This window comes from Cryptomeria japonica, chromosome 8 (assembly GCF_030272615.1).
Source record: "Cryptomeria japonica chromosome 8, Sugi_1.0, whole genome shotgun sequence".
Classification (NCBI taxonomy): Eukaryota; Viridiplantae; Streptophyta; class Pinopsida; order Cupressales; family Cupressaceae; genus Cryptomeria; species Cryptomeria japonica.
In genome coordinates this window covers 353,844,343-353,866,280 of record NC_081412.1, presented here as the reverse complement: position 1 = coordinate 353,866,280, position 21,938 = coordinate 353,844,343, and the positions used below count along the sequence as shown (strand labels likewise).

General features: G+C 35.1%; 1 protein-coding gene across 1 annotated transcript; it reads right to left on the bottom strand.

The window, feature by feature from the left end:
- Positions 1 to 509: 509 nt before the first annotated feature.
- LOC131857664 (uncharacterized) lies at positions 510 to 1,649 on the bottom strand. Its single transcript, XM_059210365.1, has 2 exons — positions 1,128 to 1,649; positions 510 to 740 (listed from the first exon to the last, which is right to left on the bottom strand). The coding sequence occupies exons 1-2, from the start codon at positions 1,647 to 1,649 to the stop codon at positions 510 to 512; spliced, it is 753 nt and encodes a 250-aa protein (XP_059066348.1).
- Positions 1,650 to 21,938: the final 20,289 nt, after the last annotated feature.

Here is a 21,938-nt window from a genome sequence, read left to right as displayed (position 1 = left end):
TAGTAGCTCTACTCTACATTGCATACTAGATTTCTATACTAAGCAAGTTACACATAAACTAAATAAGAGATAAATCTGCATTTGATTCTAATGTTTATCTACCCTTTTTGTCTTTACATGCATCTCTTTTCAATAGATGATAAAGCAGAAAATAAGATAACATTTTCTAATCTACTTCAAGGTAGTAATTAACAATAAGGAATAATATTAAAATGCTTCTTTGATTTCTTGAAATGAATATATAGCTAAGTAAATATACAATATTTTCTTTTTTGAATCCTTTACACAATAATAACAAAGTTCTGATTAATTAGAAAAATAGGTTTCAAGGACCCAAAACCTTTTACAAAAAGATCAAGAGATAGTTCAACAAAGATCAACTAGACCAGCAACATAAAGACAACATACAAAAGACTGGCAAGAAAGCTAGCAACCTGAATGGACAACAAAAAACTAGGAACAACAAAGCAGAAAAAACCAAAAATAAAGACCTAGACAGCTAGCAACACCTATAGAGACTTTAGAAGTTCAATAGCCTTGATGACCAACAGATCATAATTTGTCGAAGCAACTTTGACCTCTTCGATTTCCTTGTTTGGATTTTTCTCCCTCTTCTTGCCTCCGGTCCTTGTTCTTGGTCCTTGCACACCTTCCATGCCCTCAATGTCAGGTTCCTTCTCTAGGGATCCCTTCTCATTCTCTAGCTTACTGATCAGGATTTTCATGTTGTCAGCCGAGGCCTTCAGAATGTTATAACTTTGTTCAGCAATGCTTCTAAGATAGGTATCGATTTTGTTGAGTCTATTCACAACATCCACCATTCTCTGGTCCCTAACAGTGTCATTGTTTTCAATTTCCTTCAGGGCCTTCTCCACTTGCTCAAACCTTGGATTGAAGGCATCCCTAATCTCTTCAGCTCTGGCAATAGTCTTTCCCAAATCCTCAACATACTCAGCCATGGATTTACCTTCACCGATGCCAATAGCCTCCAGAATTTGAATCCCATGACTCAATTTCTTGTTTTCCTCCACAACTTTCTTGTGACTATTTATGAGCCAGTCGAGGGTGTCCACAAACCCCTTCAAACCCTCAACAAAAGGGTTAGAAGGGGGGATTTTTTCACCAACCTTGGCTTGATTAGTTTTGGGGTCTTCTCCACCGGTAATGGCATCACCACCAACACTCTGGTTGAAATCATCCCCCATAATCTCCTCCTCAACTTTTTGGTCCGCATTAGAATCCTTTCTCTTCTCTTTGTCCTCTGTCTTTGGCTCAGAATTGCCTTGCCTTTTCTGCTTTTTCCTTTTCTGAAAAGAAGATTTAGGTTTCTTCTTCTGAGGGGACAGAGAGTCATCCTTTTCAAAGTCCTCATAGACCTCTGAGGAGGAGGAAGAGTGAATCTGGAATACCTTCTCTTTTCTTTTTTTCTTGTCCTTAGAAGAGGACAGCTTACTGCTCTCATGTTTTCTTTTCTTACCCAATTCAACCTTAGAGTCCTCTAGAATCTCCTCAGTCTTACTTTTTGAATCACCAGTAGAATCTTCACCCACAAAAAAATCAGAGTATGACCCTTCCTCCTTAGAATCAGAGAGAGAAAGTTGGGGGGGAGCGATTTGATTAGCTTTAATATGATCATAGATTAGAACCATTAGACCTTGGTGCATAACAGTGTCTCCCTTAAGGTTCTCTTTATGGGCTTTGATAGTGGCATTCATTGAGAAAATCAGGAAATAGGGTATGTTAACTTTGTCTTCATACCTAAAGTGGTTGAGAAACACGAAATGGTAGCTGTATACTTTAGTAAATCTGCCATCCAGAGTGATGTAGTGCATGATTGCAAACAAAACCTCCCTCCAATGCTTAGCAAAAGCCCTGGGAGGGTAGTAGGTCTTGCTAAGCTTAACTAGGCACTTCTTCTCCTTAGTAGTTTCAGGGTATCACTCGATGGCCTCCTTGCTAAGTTTTATGTCCCTGTAGAAATTACTTCCCTCCCTCTGGAGACCCATCACCTGAGCAATGAGGTCTTCATCGATGGTGATAGTTTGATCTCCCATTTTTAGGGTGCCCTTCCTCCAATTTTTGGTGAAAAACTTAGTGATTTTAGCATCCCTCCCATGGAGTCTTTCCATGTACAAAATTACAATCTCAAGCCTCTTCATTTCTACAAAAATGAGGGCTTGTTAAAATATACATTTTTTTTTTAATCCCCAATGCATTAAATAGGAAACTTGCACATGAGCTTGACTTTACTACATCCTTTATCCCCAAAGCAAACTTACAAATAAAGTTTTTAAGTTGTGACCATGGAGGCTCACCTCCCAACCTAGGCTTACATGAAGCCACCCCTGAGCTAGGAGAACCAAGGCTAAATGGGTTACAAACAAACTCCACCACAAAATCAAGAAGAAACTCAACAACAATTGAACTCCCAACCCAAGGATAAACATTGTCACCAAGTGACTAATTTTTGTGGGGTAAAGGTGGACCAAGTACTTAGAGGAGATCTGCAAAAGATGGAACCAATGCCTTTGCAAGGCTACCAAAATATAACCATCACAAGTCACATACTTGTCCCAAAATACCCTTATGTCCCCCATGGCATACAAGCCCATATCTCCCCTTATGATCCCCTTTGCATAAACATAAAAAATAATGTAGCAAGGGTCCCATAACCCTTGTGTATCTCTCTCTTCTAAGAAGAGAGTCTCTACACTCTTAGGTTGTCAAACATCCCTTCACCCCCAAGGCTACTCTACCCTCCCAAGGGTGAGTATGGCCTTGAAACACCAAAAAAACATATAACCATACAACACATGAAAATGAACACAAGGAAAAACTCCAACAATTAACTTCACAACCCACATAAACAACAAGCAAAATGCACAAATAATCATTCCTTCACAATAACAATGAAATACAATATGCAAGGAAGAAACACTACCAACCTTGATCCTGCAAATGGTATTAGGAATGGTTGAAGGAGAGCTTTCCAATCCATTAGTATTTTCTTCCCAAAACTTAGAAATACAACTACAAATACCAAATTTTCCAAAAATAATTCTAAGTCTCCAAAAATGGAGAGTGGGTGATCAAAATCCTAAGTTTGAATCCATTCCCTAAGTATACTCTTCTCACACTTTCCAACCTCTTGGAAAGGATGTGAGATCTCATAGGTTGGTCTTCCCAACCTCTTACATGCTTTCTAAAAATGGAAACTGAAAAAGGTAAGAGAAGGTAGGGAAGAAAAACTATCACTCAAATGGAAGGTTGCCTAACCAAGGAGAAATCCTCAAAAGTTGAATTTCGTCCATCTTGGAAAACTCAACTTTTGAGGTGACTTGACAATCACATGTGAGTGGTCACATGGTTAAAATTGACCTTTACCCATAGGTATAACATATGGACCTTCAAAAATGCCCCTAACCTAACCTTAGGAGTTAGTTTGACCCTCTAGAAACTCACCTAAAGTTTACCTACGGGTCAAACTTGAGTTGACCATTTTAAAGGCTCTCTATCCAAGACTCTTTTGGGACCACACTAAGATATTTTGAAAAATGTATTGGTTATACAAATTCCCTCCAAGGGACATGTCACTGCCAACTCACTTCACAACACAAGTGTCAAGTGACACCCTAAAAATACACATGGCAATGTCCCTTTCTGGAATTAACAAATTTAACAAATTCAATTTAAACACACATTCAAGTATTCACATTTACAAATAAAACACATTACACACGAGGTGTTGTCTCTCCAAATAGACAACCCTTGGCTTCACAAATGCACATAGGTTTAGCTTGATTCTCTGAATAGTTTCCATGGTAACATGGATTAGTTTTCCTGCACATCTTACTTTGCACATTAGTAATCTCAAATAACCACATATAATATTAATATATGAAAGAATACAATTCAAACATTTGCATACAATTTAAGTCATAAGAATCAAATTATCAACTATCCAATAAAATACACATGAAATAATTTACTCAATGGCATCATCATAATCATCATGAAATTCAATCACTCGTAAGGCATGCATCCATGTTTTCTAACATCATAAATAAAGTACTACAAATAATAAATAAATGGCATAAACCATATCAATGTTATCCAATCACTATATCATATAGAATCTATATCCATAATGCATGAAAATAAAGTATCAATAATAGGTCCAACATGAAAAATAACTGCAATGCTATGACAGCTCGGGGTAGGGCCTCACATAACATACCTTCAGAGCCAATCAACGTCATCACAAGAAGCAAAGAGAAGGTCACATTTCCAAGTATAACAAATGAATCAACATCCACTTCACAAAAATTTAACTTAGTGGAACAATTGCAAAGAATACCTGCTCAAATATCAATTTTAGAGCTTCTCAAAGTTTCACCTATGCATAAGGAAATTTTGGAAAAAACTCTAATAGAAACAATAGTTTCAAAAGACTTGGATGTAGATCAATTCTAAAACATGGTGGGACACCTTATAGCCCCTCATTGCTTATCATTTTCTGAAAATGATGATGCATCCTTTTAACATCCTCACAATGCTCCCTTACATGTTGAAGTCATCATTCACAAAACTAGTGTCAAACGCGTACTCATAGATGGTGGAGCTGGCTTAAATATTTGTGCATTAAGTTTAATAAAGGCTTTCGTATATTCAAAAAAATTAGTGGATCCAAAGAAGAAAACAACCATTAAGGCTTATGATGAAGAAGAGAGTTTTTCTAAAGGAACTGTGGTGTTACCAATCAAAATAGGACCTGTGGAAAGGAATACATTATGTCAGGTTTTAGATTTGACTCTCTCTTATAACATTCTTCTGGGAAGGCCATGGATTCATAACATGCAAGCAATTCCTTCTATATATCACCAATGTGTAAATTTTCCTCATGAGGGACAAGAGGTCACTATAATTGTAGACTCCAACCAATATTGCAATAATCTGAAGCCAACACAAGATACAAGAGTTCCACATATCAGATAATCAACATATCCTACCAAAGAAATTCAAGAAAAGTTATGGGAAACTTTCGAGAAAAAGCTTAAATTAAATGATGAAGGAATGGGAAAATATTATTTGCATAATTTGTCGCTTTCACCTAAATCATATGGAAAACCTACAAACATTCAACCACAGATATAAGAAAAATCAAAAGAAATGTTTAATGGAGTATTTGTTAGAGCTGGAACACTTGCTGAAGAAACTGAAGACAAGGACATTCTTGGTTGGTTGTACAAAGATGAAAATGAAACTATAGCAACAACTGTAGAAGTCAATATTCTCATAGAGTAATATGTCAATGGTTATAAGATCATGCAAAAAATGGGATATGAAGGAAAAGGACCAATTGGAAAGTGACAAGATGGTATTTCAGAACCTATTTGTCCTCACTCGCAATCTAAAGAAGATAAATCAGGACTTGGATATCTAAAATCAAATCAAAAGCAACATAATTATCAATAGCCAAAGTGGAGAAAGAAAGCAGTCTCTAAAGAAGAACCATGGCAAGAAAAGCTACACCAAGTAGCAGAAATAATAGCCAATAAGCAAAAACAAGAAGAATATGAGAAACAATAGGAAGAACTTGCAATTAAAAGAGAAGAATAATCTTGTAAACAAGTTCAAGGAATATGAGCAAGTTCTAAATCTGAACAAGATATTCCAGAAGCAGTGGAAGAAGAGATGGCTGAAATCAGAGAACTATTTGCACCATACAATATTCCTGTATGGTACAATGGTGTAATCCTAGACAATGGTTCAGAGACAGATTCAAATAACTTTGAATGGGGTCTAGATCTATCATCTAGTGTATCAAGTGAAGAAAAGAATGAAGAGCAAGCAGCTATCACAAATGAAGACTTGTCTTTTACAAAACAAAGGATAGAATTAGAAAGAAGGCAAGAAGAACTTAGAATCTAGAGAAAAGAGGCATATACACAACAACAAAAGAAAGAGGATGAAAAAGAACAAGAAATAACACCACAAGAAACACAAACAGTTATTGATCAAGCAACAGGAAATATCAGATTTTTATCAAATGATAAGCAAGATGTACCAAGGTATGGAAGAACCATGGAAGAACTAATGGAAAGTCAAGTAGGATTGACTATTAGTCTAGAAGAAGTTGAGTTTGAGAGAAGACAAAAGATAGCAAAAGAATCCTCTATATCATGTGCACAAGTATGTCAAATTTAAAATACAAATGAATCTATTAAAATTAATCAAGAAGGAACTTGCAGTGTTAAAGATGTGTGTGTTGATATAATCCATTCATTTGAGGTACAAACATCAGATAAAGAGTCACTTGAGTGTGAACTACAAAATACCAATACTGTTTTTGTTAGAACTGATTGGAGAACACTTGGGAGAGACTATCTTCAAGATCGTTCTATCTATGACATTACCTACTCTACGCTAAATTATGACTATTATGTCATTAACCTTGAAGCACCTAACAATGACGATGACTATGACTTACCCCTTCTTCATCCAGAACTAATTGATTGGGATAACCTACAAAACCCTGAATTGGATATCTTTTCCAATGACCATGACTTAGTTGTGTATCTTAATGTTGTCAAACCCATAACACCTAAGATATCTTCCATCACAGAATCAAGTAACATTTCTTGCAGTCAAGAGAATGCCAAACTTTCTAGTCGCAAAATTGAAATAAAACAAGGAAAAAGACCTAGTGTTGAAAACCATTTCATGGCAACACTAGATCAATCAAAAGGAAAAATAAAGGACATATCTAGCGGTGAAAACCTCTTTGAGGCTCCAGAAGATGGAAATTTTGACATCCTCCCTGCATATTTTCAGGAGAGATCTACTATTCTAATAGAACCAATAGAAGCAATAAACATTGGCACACCAAAGAATCCCAAGATACTTCATCCTGTTGTATCATTATCAAATGAAGAGAGGAAAGAATACATAGAATTCTTCAGAAAAAGATAGATAAGTTTTGCTTGGTCCTATGCAGACATTCCAGGACTTAATCCAAATCCCATCATGCATCATCTCAATATGAATCTAAAAGCAAAACCAGTTAAACAAAATCTAAGGAAGATGCATCCATGCATCGCTCTCCTTGTAAAAGCTGAGCTAAAAAAACTATTAGATGTGGGTTTCATAAGACCTATTGCCTATCTAGAAAGGGTTTCAAGTATTGTGCTAGTGGCAAATCCAGATAAAATCATAAGAGTCTGCACTAATTTCAAAGATTTGAATAAGGCATGTACCAAAGATGATTTCCCACTACCCAAAATTGATATAAGTGTGGACTTATCAGCAGAACATGAGATGTTTTCATTAATGGGTGGATTCTCAGGATACAATCAAATAAGAATTGCCCCTGAAGATCAAGAAAAGATAGCATTCGCCTATGCATCGGGTACTTACTGCTGGAATGTTATGCCATTTGGGCTTAAGAATATAGGAGCAACTTATCAAAGAGCTATGACAATAATTTTTCATGATATGATGCATACATTATGTAAGATTATGTAGATGATATACTTGCAAAATCTCATACAAGAAAAGAACATTTGAACATCTTGGGTAAGATCTTTGATAGGCTTGAAAGATATCAGCTAAGATTAAATCCAAAGAAATGTGCATTTGGAGTAACCTCTGGAAAACTTATTAGGTACATTATATCAGCTCATGGAATTGAAGTAGATCCATAAAAGGTCAAAGCTATCATGGAAATGGAGTCACCTAGGAACATAAGTCAATTACATTCTTAACAAAGAAGATTGCAATCAATCAGAAGATTTATCTCTCAATTAGCAGATAGATGTCATCCATTCACTCATCTTTTACATAAGAACGTTCCATTCAAATGGGATCAAAAGTGTTAAGAGGCTTTTATGTAAATCAAATAATATCTCATGAATCCTCCAGTACTTGTATCACTAATCAAAGGGAAACCATTGTTACTTTATATCTCAGTGACAAATGTATCATTAGGAGCTCTTTTAGCACAACATGATGAAGAAGGTAAAGAAAGAGCGGTCTATTACATCAGTAGAACACTTGTCAGCTATGAATTGAACTATACATCAGTAGAGAAGACATGCCTAGCAGTTGTACTTGCAACTAAGAAACTGCAACATTTTATGCCGACTCATTATGTGAAACTAATAGCAAAAATAGATCCACTAAAGTATTTGTTGAACAAGTCAACTTTGACAGGCAAACTGACAAAATGGGTTATGGTACTAAGTGAGTTCGATATAGAATATTTTGATCAAAAAGTTATCAAAGGATAGGTCATTGCTAATCAATTAGCTGAAGCACCTTTACAAGATGACATACCATTGCACATTGAATTTCCTAATGCAGACATTCTGACAATAAGTACAAAATTTTGGGAGTTGAACTTTGATGGTTCTTATACAATATGGATCATGTGTGGGAATTTTTTTCATCACACCTCAGCGACACACAATTCCAAAATCATATAGACTACGATTTCCATGCACAAATAATACTGCAAAATATGAAGCATTGACTATTGGGCTCAAAATGGCCATTGAATGGAATATCAAGGAATTACATGTCTATGGTGATTCACAGCTTATCATCAACTAAATAAATGATAATTATCAAACTAAGGATGGCATGCTCATGCCCTACAACCAATTAGTAGAAGAGTTTAAAGAACACTTTGAAGAAGTATCATTCACTCGGATCCCAAGAAATGAGAATAAAGCAATAGATGCAATGGCTACAATAGCATCTCTCTTGCAGAATCAGGATAATCAACAACATTATGAATTCCTGGTGGAAGATATCTTAACCCCTACCATTCAATCCCAACATACCTACATGATTTTCCATATATTGAGAACCAGTCAATCCTTATACGGCCAAACCTATCAATATTTAAAAGAGAATATCCTTCCTCCTGACCTATCCCACAATTAGAGAAGAAATTTTATCCGTCAATCATACCGCTATACTATTATTGCCGATACCTTATATAGGCAAGGTCTAGATAGCACTTTATTGAGATGTCTTGAACATGAAGAATCTGAGAAAGTTCTTAACGAAGTTCACGCAGGTATTTGTGGCACACACTCAAGTGGATTAACACTAGCTAAGAAACTTCTTCATATGGGTTACTATTGGCCTACTATGGAGAGAGATTCATTCACATATGCCAAGAAATGCAAACAATTCTAGATCCATGGGAATCTCATCCACGCACCAGCACAAGAATTACATCCTATGGCAGGATCATGGTCATTTTCTCAATGGGGCCTTAATTTGGTAGGTAAGATAAATCCTTCATCCTCTAATGGACATAAGTTCATTCTGAATACTACTAAATATTTCACTAAATGGATTGAAGCAGTACCTTTGACAAAAGTGATAGGAAAACAAATATTATCATTCATCTTGAATTATATAATTTGTCGCTATGAAGTTCCTATGACCATTATCACTGATAATGGATGACCATTTAAGAATCAAGATGTGAAGGAACTATGTGAGGAATTCCATATCCAACATAGGTTTTCTACTCCATATTATCCACAAGGAAATGGTCAAGTCAAGGCATCAAACAAGACTATCTTGAAAATCTTGAAGAAAACAGTTAATGAAGCTGGAAAAGACTGACACATTCAGCTAAATCCTGCTCTTTGGGCATACCGAACCAACATCTACACACCAATGGGGGCAACTCCATATTGCTTAGTCTATGGATCAAAATCCATATTACCAATAGAAGTAGAGATACCTTCTCTACGAGTTTCCTTGAAAGGTCTTATACCAGAAGAAGAAGAACGAGTCTCTAGACTTCAAGAACTTGAGTTGATTCAGGAACGTCATCAAAATGCAACAGATTGTTTAAAGGCATATCAATAGAGAATGGAAAGAAGTTAAAATCACAGAGTCAAGCCACACATTTTTCAGATTAGAGATATAGTTCTAAGGGAGAATCCAAGAAATCAGCAAGACTGAGAAAAGAAGGGTAAATTTGAACAAAACTGGTTAGGTCCTTTTGTCATAGTAGTTGCATATGTCTCAGGAGCATACAAGTTATCTACTCCTGAAAGTGATTGGTTTTATGAACCTATCAATTCCATCCATCTCAAGAAATTCTATGCTTGAGATATAAAGTCTTGGAAAAAATCAATAAAAAGCATATAAAGTCCTGAAGAAATCAGTAAAAATCAGAAAAAGCGGAAAATCCCTAAAAAGCATAAAACAGTGAAAACAAAGAGAAAAAAATCAAAATATGAAAAAATGTAATAAATTTAGACAGTGAAAACCTAGTAAATAGGTGCTATCTAAAAAGTGAGTTCTTCAATCTATGAGATCACTTTGTGCACCTATCCACTCCATCCTAATCGCATCTACCGCTTCCATCTATCCTAGCTCATCCATTTCATCTTTCACATTCATTGCTTTGAACCATTAGCAGGAAATATGTAGTTTACCAACAGTTATCAATCTTTGACATACTTATCATAGTCACTGTCTTAGATTTTATTAGAATCAATCATATCTGCATTGAATCCCACCATGATTTGGATCTTGATCAATTCGTACATCCATAATAAAGTTTTATTTCTACTGGGGGCAAAATCTCAATTTCTTTTGCTAAGGTGATCTTTTGAACCTTTAAAAATCTAAAACATTCGAAAAACTTAGAAAAACCAAAAACACTTAGGGTTCTGAAACAGATAACGAGCAACAAGGCAACAAACGAAGATCAAGGCATTTTATAACAACTGAATCGTGAAACTCAGAAAACAAACAATCAACCAGCAAGTAATAAAAGATTATCAAGGATTATTCATCAAGATGATTATATCAGTTAATGACCATGAGAACATGCAAATGACATAGAAGATTTAGTGTTTATATCTTGTCATGCCCAAACTTTTGGGCAAAAACGCAACAACAATTTTTTTTTAAAAACAACACAAAAATACTAGATGTTCTTCGGTAAAAGATGCGATAAATAAGTTTGTCTATACTAAGGGTTGACTCACGCATTAAAAGAATGGGTTCCTAAAGTTAATTTAATTAACGCAACAAATATAGCATTTATATTTTTAATATTGAATAATTTTTACCTAAGGAGTCATCACAACTTTATTTATTGATCACTTAATTTCCCCCAAATATTCTTCAATTTTCTAATCAAGAGATAATTTTCATTCCTAAAAAGTATTTGATTGCATTTGAACTAATTAAAATATTGTTAACACATATCCCATAGTATTCAAAGATAATTAATTGAGCGATAGTAATTAATGTTTTTAAATCCGTCTATTAAAATTGACTAAATCAAATATATTAATTTCCTAGTCATTAACTTCACATTAATGTTAAATAATTCCCCTAAAACATTAAATATTAAATATTTAATAATCAACATCAAATTACCCCCTTAACATAAAATTAATCATTTTACTATGTAAAATTTCCATTAGTAAACTTATTTAAGAAATTTACCCAAACATGAGTATAATATTACCTATTTAAATAATTATTTATTTTTCCAACTAAATTCCTAAAAGAATAACTAACCTAAAACAATAACTTAAATCAAATGGGGTATTCCCATTTCAAATTTAAAAGATCTCCCCCCCCCTTTTATTATTTTATTTTTTTATTCTAACCCTAACTAGGATTTATCTTATTTTATATACTTATAACTCTTTTTTTTTCTTTTGTATTTTTATTTACCCTAAGCCAAAATAGGGTTAGGGTTTTATGTTTTCTAACATAATCTCTTTTTTTTCTTTTTCTACTCTCTCTTTACTTTTCCTTTGTTTTATTCATTTACCCTAACCCGAAATTGGGTTAGGGTTTCATTTTAGCAACACATTTTTTTTTTTTGTGTGTGTGTGCAGGTCAGTAGGGCAGCGACATGGCCGAAGGAAGGCAGAGAGACAAAGGGGTTTGTGAGCCGCATGGCGGCATGCGGGCACCATTGTGGATACCCACAGTGGCGACGGTGTCGCTCATTGTGGATACCCATAGTGGCAGTCGCGATGCTGCCCACTGTGGATACCCACAGTGGCGACCATGGTGCCACCCACTGTGGTTACCCACAGTGGCGGCAACAGTGCTGCCCACTATGGATACCCATAGTGGCGGGCCAAGGGCACCACTGTGGATACCCACAGTGGCGGCGGTGTTGCTCATTGTGGATACCCACAATGGTGGTCGCGGTGCCGCCCATTGTGGATACCCACAGTGGCAGTCGTGGTGCCGCCCACTGTGGTTACCCACAGTGACGGCAACGGTGCCCACTGTGGATACCCATAGTGGCAGGCCGAGCCTCCACCGTGGTTATCCATGGTGGCGGTCAAGCTTCCCCAGTAAGATTTATATTATATATATATATTTTAACAGTCTCTTTTTTTTTATAAAAATAAATATAATGAACACACACACACACACCCACACACACACACACACACACACACATATATAAATGAGCTTATATGACTGTGAATGTAAAATTTCATTCTACATAAACCAGAATAGAAATAACCCATTTTTTTTCATTTATAGGATAAATGTAAATTATTTTTGTTATTTTAATGCAACATACATCTCAATTTATGTTCCTAATACAACAAATTAGTTAGATGTAAAATAATAGATATTTAATATATATATATACTTAAATCTGCACTTTTATTTCCTTTTTACACTAGCTTAGAGAAGGCATGTCAAAATAGACAGAATGGCTTTCTTTTTATCTTTTCTATTTAAATAAGAATGCATAGATTAAATAATTCCTTTAAAATGTGCATTTTCAGATTTACTAAACATAGAATTTTATAGGAATGCAATGATGAACTTTTATTTCTAGAATTATAAAATGTAACAGAAATGATTTATTTTACAGCTGCAACTACATTCTTCAAATTTCTCTTTGATCAATAAAGTAGCAAGATACATATACTAAAGGGGATTTAAACTAACACTTAAAAAGTATTTTCATACATTTCTTTTTAAAACTTTAGACAACAATAACGTTTCCTTTTTATTTACAACTGCACTTCTAACACTATATTTGCAAAAATAATAAGATTAACAAAATGAAAACAACTTAAATAATTCTCTAACTTTTTCCCATTTCAACATGCATTTCTTTCAATAGATGATAAAATAGAAAACTGATTTCATTTCCTACTTTATTTCCAACAATGAATAAATATAATATTTCTTGCAATAAAATACTCAAGTAAACATACATTTCTTTTTTATGTTTCTTTACATAATAATAGGAAGGTTACAAACTCAAGCCTCTTCATTTCTACCAAATGAGGGCTTGTCAAAAATACATTTCTTTACTTTGAAACTCAATACATTAAATAGGAACTTGCAAGTAGACTTTATTCCATCCTTTACTCCCAAGCAAACTTGCAATAAAATCTGTAGGTTGTGACCATGGAGGCTCACCTCCCAACCTAGGCTTACATGAAGCCACCCTCGCGCTAGGAGAACCAAGGCTAAATGGGATACAAACATTTCAAACACCACACAAGAAAGAATCTCAACATTTGAACTCCCAGCCTAGGGATAAACGAAGTCACCAAGTGACTATTTCTTTGAGGGGTGAAGGTGGACCAAGTACCTAGAGGATAATCTGCAATATGGAGAACACAATGCCTTTACAAGGCTACCAAAATAGAACCAACACAAGTCACATACTTGTCCCAAAATACCCTTATGTCCCCCATGGCATACAAGCCCAAAATCTCCCCTTATGACCCCTTTTGCATAAACAACATAAAAAATACAGCAAGGGTCCCATAACCCTTGTTTATCTCTCTCTTACAAGAAGAGAGTCTCTACACTCTTAGGCTGTCAAGCAACCCTTCACCCCCAAGGCTACTCTACCCTCCCAATGGTGAGTATGGCTTTGAAACACCCCCAAAACATAAATCATTCAATAAACAAGGAAAAACACAAGGAACGACTCAAGATGAACTTCCCAAAACTACAAAGAAAGCAACCATCAAAAGCACATACAATCATTTTCACATTGACAATAAAAACATTTACAAGGATGAATTTCTACCAACCTTAAATGTGCAAATGGAAATGAGGAGAACTTGAAGGAGAGCTGCTCAATCCACTAATCTCTTTCCTCCTCCATACTTAGAAAATCCAACACCAAAAACTAAAAACTTCCACCAAAATTCTATGTCTCCAAAAATGGAGAGTGGGTGATCAAAATTCTCCCTCCCAAACCTTTCCCTAAGAAGACTCTTCTCACTCTTTTCAATCCTCTTAGAAAGGGTGAGAGATTTCATAGATTGGTCTTCCCAACATCTTACAAGTTCTCTAAACAAGGCAACCCAAAAAGGTAAAAGAAAAATTGGGAAGAGAAAATATCACTCAATTGGAAGGTTGTCTAACCTAGGAGAAATCCTCAAAAGTTGAAATTTGGCCATCTTGGAAAACTCAACTTTTGAGGTGACTTGACAGTCACCTGTGAGTGGACACATGGCTAAAATTGATCTTTACCCATAGATATAACATATGGACCTTCAAAAATTCCCCTAACCTAACCTTAGGAATTAGTTTAACCCTTTAGAAACTCACCCAAAGTTTACCTATGGGTCAACCTTGAGTTGACCTTTCTAATGGCTCTCTATCCAAGACTTTCTTGGGACCATACTAGGATATTTTGAAAAATGTATAGGTTAAACAAATTCCCTCCAAGGGACATGTCACTGCCAAGTCACTTCACAACACGTGTCAAGTGACACCACCAAATACACAATACTTAAATACACATGGCAATGTCCCTTTTTTTGAATTAACAAATTAACAAATTCAATATAAACACACATTCAAGCATAAACATTTACAAATAAAACACATTACACATGAGGTTTTGCCTCTCCAAATAGACAACCCTTGGCTTCACAAACGAACATAGGTTTAGCTTGATTCTCTGAATAGTTTCCATGGTCACATGGATTAGTTTTCCTGCACATCTCACTTTGCACATTAGTAATCCCAAATAATCACATATAATATTAACATATGAAAAAATACAATTCAGACACTTTGCATACAATTTCAATTATAACAATCAATTTACCATTTATCCAATACTATCCACATAAAATAATTTACTAAATAGCATCATCATAATCATCATGAAATTTAATCATTTATAAGGCATGCATCCCTAATTTCTAACATCATAAATAAAGTACTGCAAATCAAAGATAAATGACATACACCATATCAATGTTATCCAATCATTGGATCATATAGAATCTATGTCCATAATGCATCAAAATAAAGTATCAATAATAGTCCAAAACATGAAAAATAATTGCAATGCTATGATGGCTCGGGGTAGGGCCTCACATATCTTAATTTTATTGCTAATCATGTACTCTATGCAACTCAAGGATGTCCATGAGTAGACAAGCTAGGATGGGGCATGATTATTTTCTTTGATTGATGTCTATAGTTTATCTCTTATTAAGGTATGTACTTGTCTAAGGATATGATCGACAAAAGATCAAGGATGACGTTTTGAGTCATGCATGAAATGGGATAATCCTTGTATGTTCTGCAAGAAATACGCAGGTCATCTTGATTCATTATATCAAGTTGCTTCTATAAACTTGCTATATCAAAATCCATGTAAGAAATACTCAGGTCAGCTTGGATCTTTATGTCAAGTTGCTTGTATTTTCTTACAATATTTTAAAGCTCAATGATGAAATCAAGCACTGTTACAAGACAACATATGAAGAATAGAAGTATCATTTTAGATCCATTTTAGATTCGCTCATTATTCATTTGCATTATAAGCATTCATTGTTAGTTGCATTATAAGCATATCATTTCATTTAGAGATCAATGGTCATCAATAACGATTCAGTATACTTGGACAAACAAAAAAATTGCATTTGATCACTATATGTGCAATTATCTTTAGAATCATTTAAATTATCATCATTCATTTCATTTAGTTGCATCTCAATCATTGCATTAGTTTGCATTACATTAAGTGCATTTCATAATCATATAGTATATCATCATTATTATTTACATTAAGATCATTATCATTGTAGTTCTTTTTATCCATTAAGATCATTTAGTTGCATCTTTGCACTTAGATTCATTAATAATTATATGCATACATATCAAAAATAAAATAAAATCATTAGAAACATTCCCATATAGATCATTGCATTTGCATCATTTAAGTTAGTAATCATTTGTATTGGCATCCATCATCATCAAAATTAAAAATCAAAAGCATTTTTCATTTCATCATCATTGCATCATATACAACATCATCATCATGAAAAGAAAAGAAAATATCATCATAACATCATTCATGTAATCAATGCTTATAGATCATCATCATATAGAGTAACATGCATAAACCAAATATCATCATATAGAGTCCATGTTTGCATATAGATCCTCATAAAATAATAAAAAGTTCAAGTATACAATGATGTCGGATCAAAAATACAACTGCCTCATCAAAATAAATAAAGTCAAGGTTGTCTTGTGCCACTACCACCTGACTCTATCCACCTCTATGGCTATGGGTGAGAAGATCCTCCAGATGCCTATCCCACATGATCACTACTCCTCTGAGGAGGTCCCATGACTCCACTACTATGAGTATCCATCCTCACAGTGGTATGATAGCTACCTACCCTCTGGCTCTCTGCAACTGAATCCTCATATAATCATCGCTAATGTGTTGTCTCCTTCCTGGCCCGAAATAGTGCTCTAATAGTATCAGCTGAGAGAGTGTCAGATACAACCTGTTGAATGTGATCAAGAAGACCCTGAGTATCTTACTGTCTCCTAACCGCCTTGTCTCTCTCTGTCATGAGTGTTTGCACCTGTGCTCTGAGACTCTCCAAGGTATCCTGCTCTGGCACATCCTGTTGAGGAATATGACCCTGAATCCCCTCATCTCCACCTCCATATCCACCTACTGGAATCTCAGCCCGAGTAGCTCTCAGAACCCGTTGTCTAATGAGAGGAACATGATCCTCTGAATCCTCCTCCTCTCCACCATGAGCTGTAATAACCCTAGGGTCTGGCTGAATTTGACCAAAATCAATGCCTCTCCCACAACCCCCATGCAGTCTAGTGCTCCTGCCTCCTCCTATAGAGGGTAATCCACTCACTGATCTCATACCTGCCCTTCTAGTGTCCCTCCCAATGCATCCTGCATCTCTCCCACCCATGGGAAGTGGTCTCCCAATCCTACCAACCAGTCCAAAAGGTCCTCCATGGACTCTCAATCGACCTCCTTTCTATCCGCATCTCCTACCACATCTGCCTCCATCTCCTCCCTCATCTCCATCACCTTCAGCCTCCTGAGAATCTCTAAGCTCTCATCTTCATCTTTGTCTAGTAATTATGGGATCATATGAATCATCCTCCTCATCTCCTGAGCTGGGAGGAGGGTTTGTTGGATCACTAATCCAAAGAAAAGGGTGTGCAAGCATGTACTGATCATAATCCGCAGTCACCCCAGCATCTAGAATCTGTAATCTCAAATCATAAGCCATCCTAGGAGTAGCCAGAAAGTCTGTGCATGCTATCTCAAAAGAAAAAGAAGGTCCTCAATCTCACCTATCCTTGTACTGTCGTGCATATATAGTGACATCAGTCAGCATGTGTTGAATGATACCAAACCATCTCAAAATGTGACTAATCAACTACCGCTCAATAATTTATGGAGTACGACCAATGGGATATCTACTATGCATAATATATGGTAATGTTTGTACATCATCCATCCATGGCTCACAGTTGATATAGGGTCTCCAAATGATGCTATCTAATGAATCTAGAACCCAATGCCAATACACCATCTTACCCAGCTTATGTTGAGTAAGGATACCTGCATATAAATAGACATATGGTTGCCTCTCACCATGAACTCTATGATGGATAGACCAAGTAATAGAAATGTGCTCCCAACACCAAATCTGTAAAAGTGTGCATACTGTAGATAGACTAGCACTATCATCAAAAACAACCTAATGAAGATCATGATACAGATGAGAAAGCATGCAAACACCCCATGCATATCGAGTCTGATACTACATCATGCTTTGAAGAATATCAACCCAACCAACAACAAAACCTCGAGATCTCCTATCTGGACAGATAAATTCCCCAATCAAACTTGCAAGAATCACGAGGAGTCTCATAATAAATGATCATATCCTCCCATCGAATCTCTCCTCTAGAAATGCTCTCATCACCAAATACGGCTCTGCAAGCCTCTGTCCCTCCATGAACCTGAAATATCATACTGGACTAACTCACCAGTCACGGGGATGTGTAGAATCCTATAGACATCCTCTAGTGTCACACTAATCTCACCAGTGGGAAGGTGGAAAGTGTTATGCTCGCTATGCCATTTCTCTACTAAGACAGTCAACAATCTCCTATTATGGGTAATATTAGGCATATATAACAAATGGCGTAATCCACAGGCAGCTATATGTCTAACTTGAGCATGTGTAAGCTCTGCACTTAGTGGCACATGGCCGAGAATTTCTCCCGACATTGGAGAACATCGAGTTTCTCCTGTTTAACAAGATAATTTGATCTCTATCAATAATCAATCATCTATCTATCAAATCCAAAGAGATCGCTAATCTATCACATCAACAATTGATAAATATTTTCAATGAAGCAAATCAGGCTATCAAATCAATCTAAAACTATCAATCATGGTTTTCTATCAATCAATGAGTTCAATCAAACTCTGCTATGCTCTTCATCAGAAATTGAATCGGTTTCTTAGAGATAATCTATCAATCTACCAACCAAATCAAATCAATCAATTGTTTATCCTATCAATCAACATTATCAAAATTTCTATCAATCAAGACATCAATTGACTACCTATCAATCACATTTGTGCATCAAAATGCCTAAATAAAATCATCAAAATGAATTTTAACTTGAGCAAAATCAAACAATTCATTTAAAATAAAAGCGCTAACCTTTTTCACAAAAGCGCTATTCTATTAAACATGGGCTCTAAACCATTCAAAAGCGCTAAATCAATCAAAAGCACTAACCTTTTTCACATTTCCGTGAACACATAAAATGAAAGTGTGAATTCTATGAAAGCGCTAACATACCAAGAAAAAGCGGTAACCAAACATTCATATGTGCTAACTTCACAAAAGAGCTAACATACAAAGCAAAAGCGCAAACCAAAAAATCAAAAGCGCTAACATGCACAGTCGAAAATCAGAAAATTCAAAAACAACCTAAAACGTGTCGAAAAGCAAGGAAATTAGTACGACAAGTTGAAAGAAAGCTTGGAATAAGGTACATACCAGATAACCATAGTTAGGAGGTCGTTGATATCGTCGAACATGCTCAAATCGATGGTTCTCAAACGGAATCGCCATTTTTCCACCTCACCAAGATAATTATTTTCACTCCACAAGCTAACAAGGATGCAAATGAGATTAAAATTTACTTTGGTTAATTTTATATTTACCATTTGGAAGGGTAATTAATGCTTTTGAATGGGGCACTTTTATTTATTTTTCACAAATAAATTTAATTGAAGGACCTTTTCAATTATCATGAGATCAATCGCTCAATCCAAAATTTTCAACAATTTCACGATCAATCTCCTGGGGGGGCACACAATCAGGATTTTTATCTCCATCAGCGCACTATCGAGACTTGATTTAATCTTTGAAACAATGTTGTCTCGATATCATTTCAAAGAGGGGCAAAATGTATACAAATAAAAATGGCTATGAGCGATTAAATAAATATTTTATATTTATTTAATATTTATTCTTCTATTAAATAGTTAATTTGAAAAGATTAATTTATTAAATTCATTTCATCTCCTTCTATTAATTAATTTAATTGAAACATTTTATTAATTAATTCATTTATCTTATTCTTCTAATCAATTAATTAAATATCTAATATTTAATTATTCTTCTAATCAATCAATTAAATATATAATATTTAATGGTTATTCTTCTATCCTATAGTCTCAAATATTAAATGATTTCTTAAATTATTTAATTCATTTCCAACTCATCTTCCATCTCCACTTCATCTTTCCTTTGCCAACTCATCCATCATGTGGCTAAATTAATTCAAAAAAACTAATTAAATAAAACATTTATTAGCCACTTATCTTCAACTTCCAAAATAAATGAAATATTGTGTACGTACACATATTTCTTAACCTTCTTCTATATTATATCCAACATCCCTATATCTTAAGAAGGACTTGAGTCCACTTGTCCTCTCATGCCTAAATATTCTCCAACCATCCCTAGATTCCCTCAGTCAGCAACCCATTCAAGGTGAGATGAGTGACACTTGTCTTCTCCTTCCCCCTTTCTCTCAACCTTCACCTTTGCTCACAACCATCCAAATTTACAAATCTAATCATGACTATTGATCTCAAACACATCATCTTATCCTCTAAAAGTCTATAAAAAATAGGAGTTTGAGTTGAGAAAGAGTTAGTCTTCAAGTTAGTCTTCAAGTTAAAAATTTGAGTAAAACTTATGCATCTGTGAGTTTTATCTTGAAGCAATTTAGCAATTTAGCATTTCTCATTTAACTTTAAATCATTTGCATTGCATATCATAGCATCAATTAACTATTAGTTATCAGTCCATTCTTCATATGTCATCTTGGAAGCTACCAGTGCTTGTCTGGGAGCAAATTATCTGCAACCAAGAACAATGGAGTTAGGACACAATGAGACTTAAATCATGAAGGTAATAATATGGTTTTTATTTTATATCAATTTCATGTAGTTTCATTGGTTGAGTTTGGATTTCCTGTAGCATTTCCTTTGTATTTTGTGAAACTAACATGTTGCAGGTAGTATTACGATGATGAAATTCAAGTCGACACAACAAGTATCTAGGAAATGAGACCACCTTCTCTCCTTTTAGTGCAGACAGGTGAATGACTTAGACAAACACCTTGTTTTATTGACGCAACTATATGCGCAAACAAAGATTAAATGTTGTAAAGATTATGAATCCAATTCCTTTAGGAAATAAACTATATGATATGCAATGTGTTAAGGAAAATGATATGCAAATGTGGAAAGTAAATGCTAAATTAACCTATCCCTTAGATGTAATATCTTTTTAGGTACATGTTGTTCATGGGATCTAAGAGTGGATCTCCTTCCATTGTTTTTAAATGATAAGTGCCATTTTCAACTATTCTTGTTATGACAAAAGTACCTAACCAGTTAGGTTCAAACTTTCCTAGTTTTTTGCGTTCTGCGAGGTTCCTTTGATTCTCCTTAAGGACAATATACCCTACTTCAAAGAAACATGGTCTTACTCTTTTTTTATTGCTTCGTCTCATTCAATTTTGATAGCCTTGCAAATGATTCAAAGCACTTTATCATTTTTCATCCAATAATCCAAGTTCTTGCAAATGGGTAACTCTATAGTCTTCCTCTGATATGATGTGTTTCAGAGAGACTCTTAGTGATGGAAATTATACCTCGATAGGTAAAATGGCTTTTGAACCATATACTAAAGATTAAGGTGTAGCACCAATAGCTATGCGGACACCAGTTTGATAAGCATAGACAGTTGGATTCAGTTGAAGATGCCAGTCTCATCTAGTGTTGACAATGTTCTTTAAAAAATTTAATATGGTTTTATTTGTTGCCTCGGCTTGATTGTTTCTTATGGGGTAATAAGGAGTTGCAAAATGTTGTTGAATGTGGAATTGATCACAAAGTTCACTCACTTCTTCGATTTTAAAGGGTCGCCTATTGTCAGTAGCAATGCACATGGGGACTCCATATCTGTAGATGATATAATTCAAGATGAATTTAGCTATATGTTTGTCTGTTGTGTAGGTCATTAGGGATTGCCTCGACCCATTTGGTAAAGTAC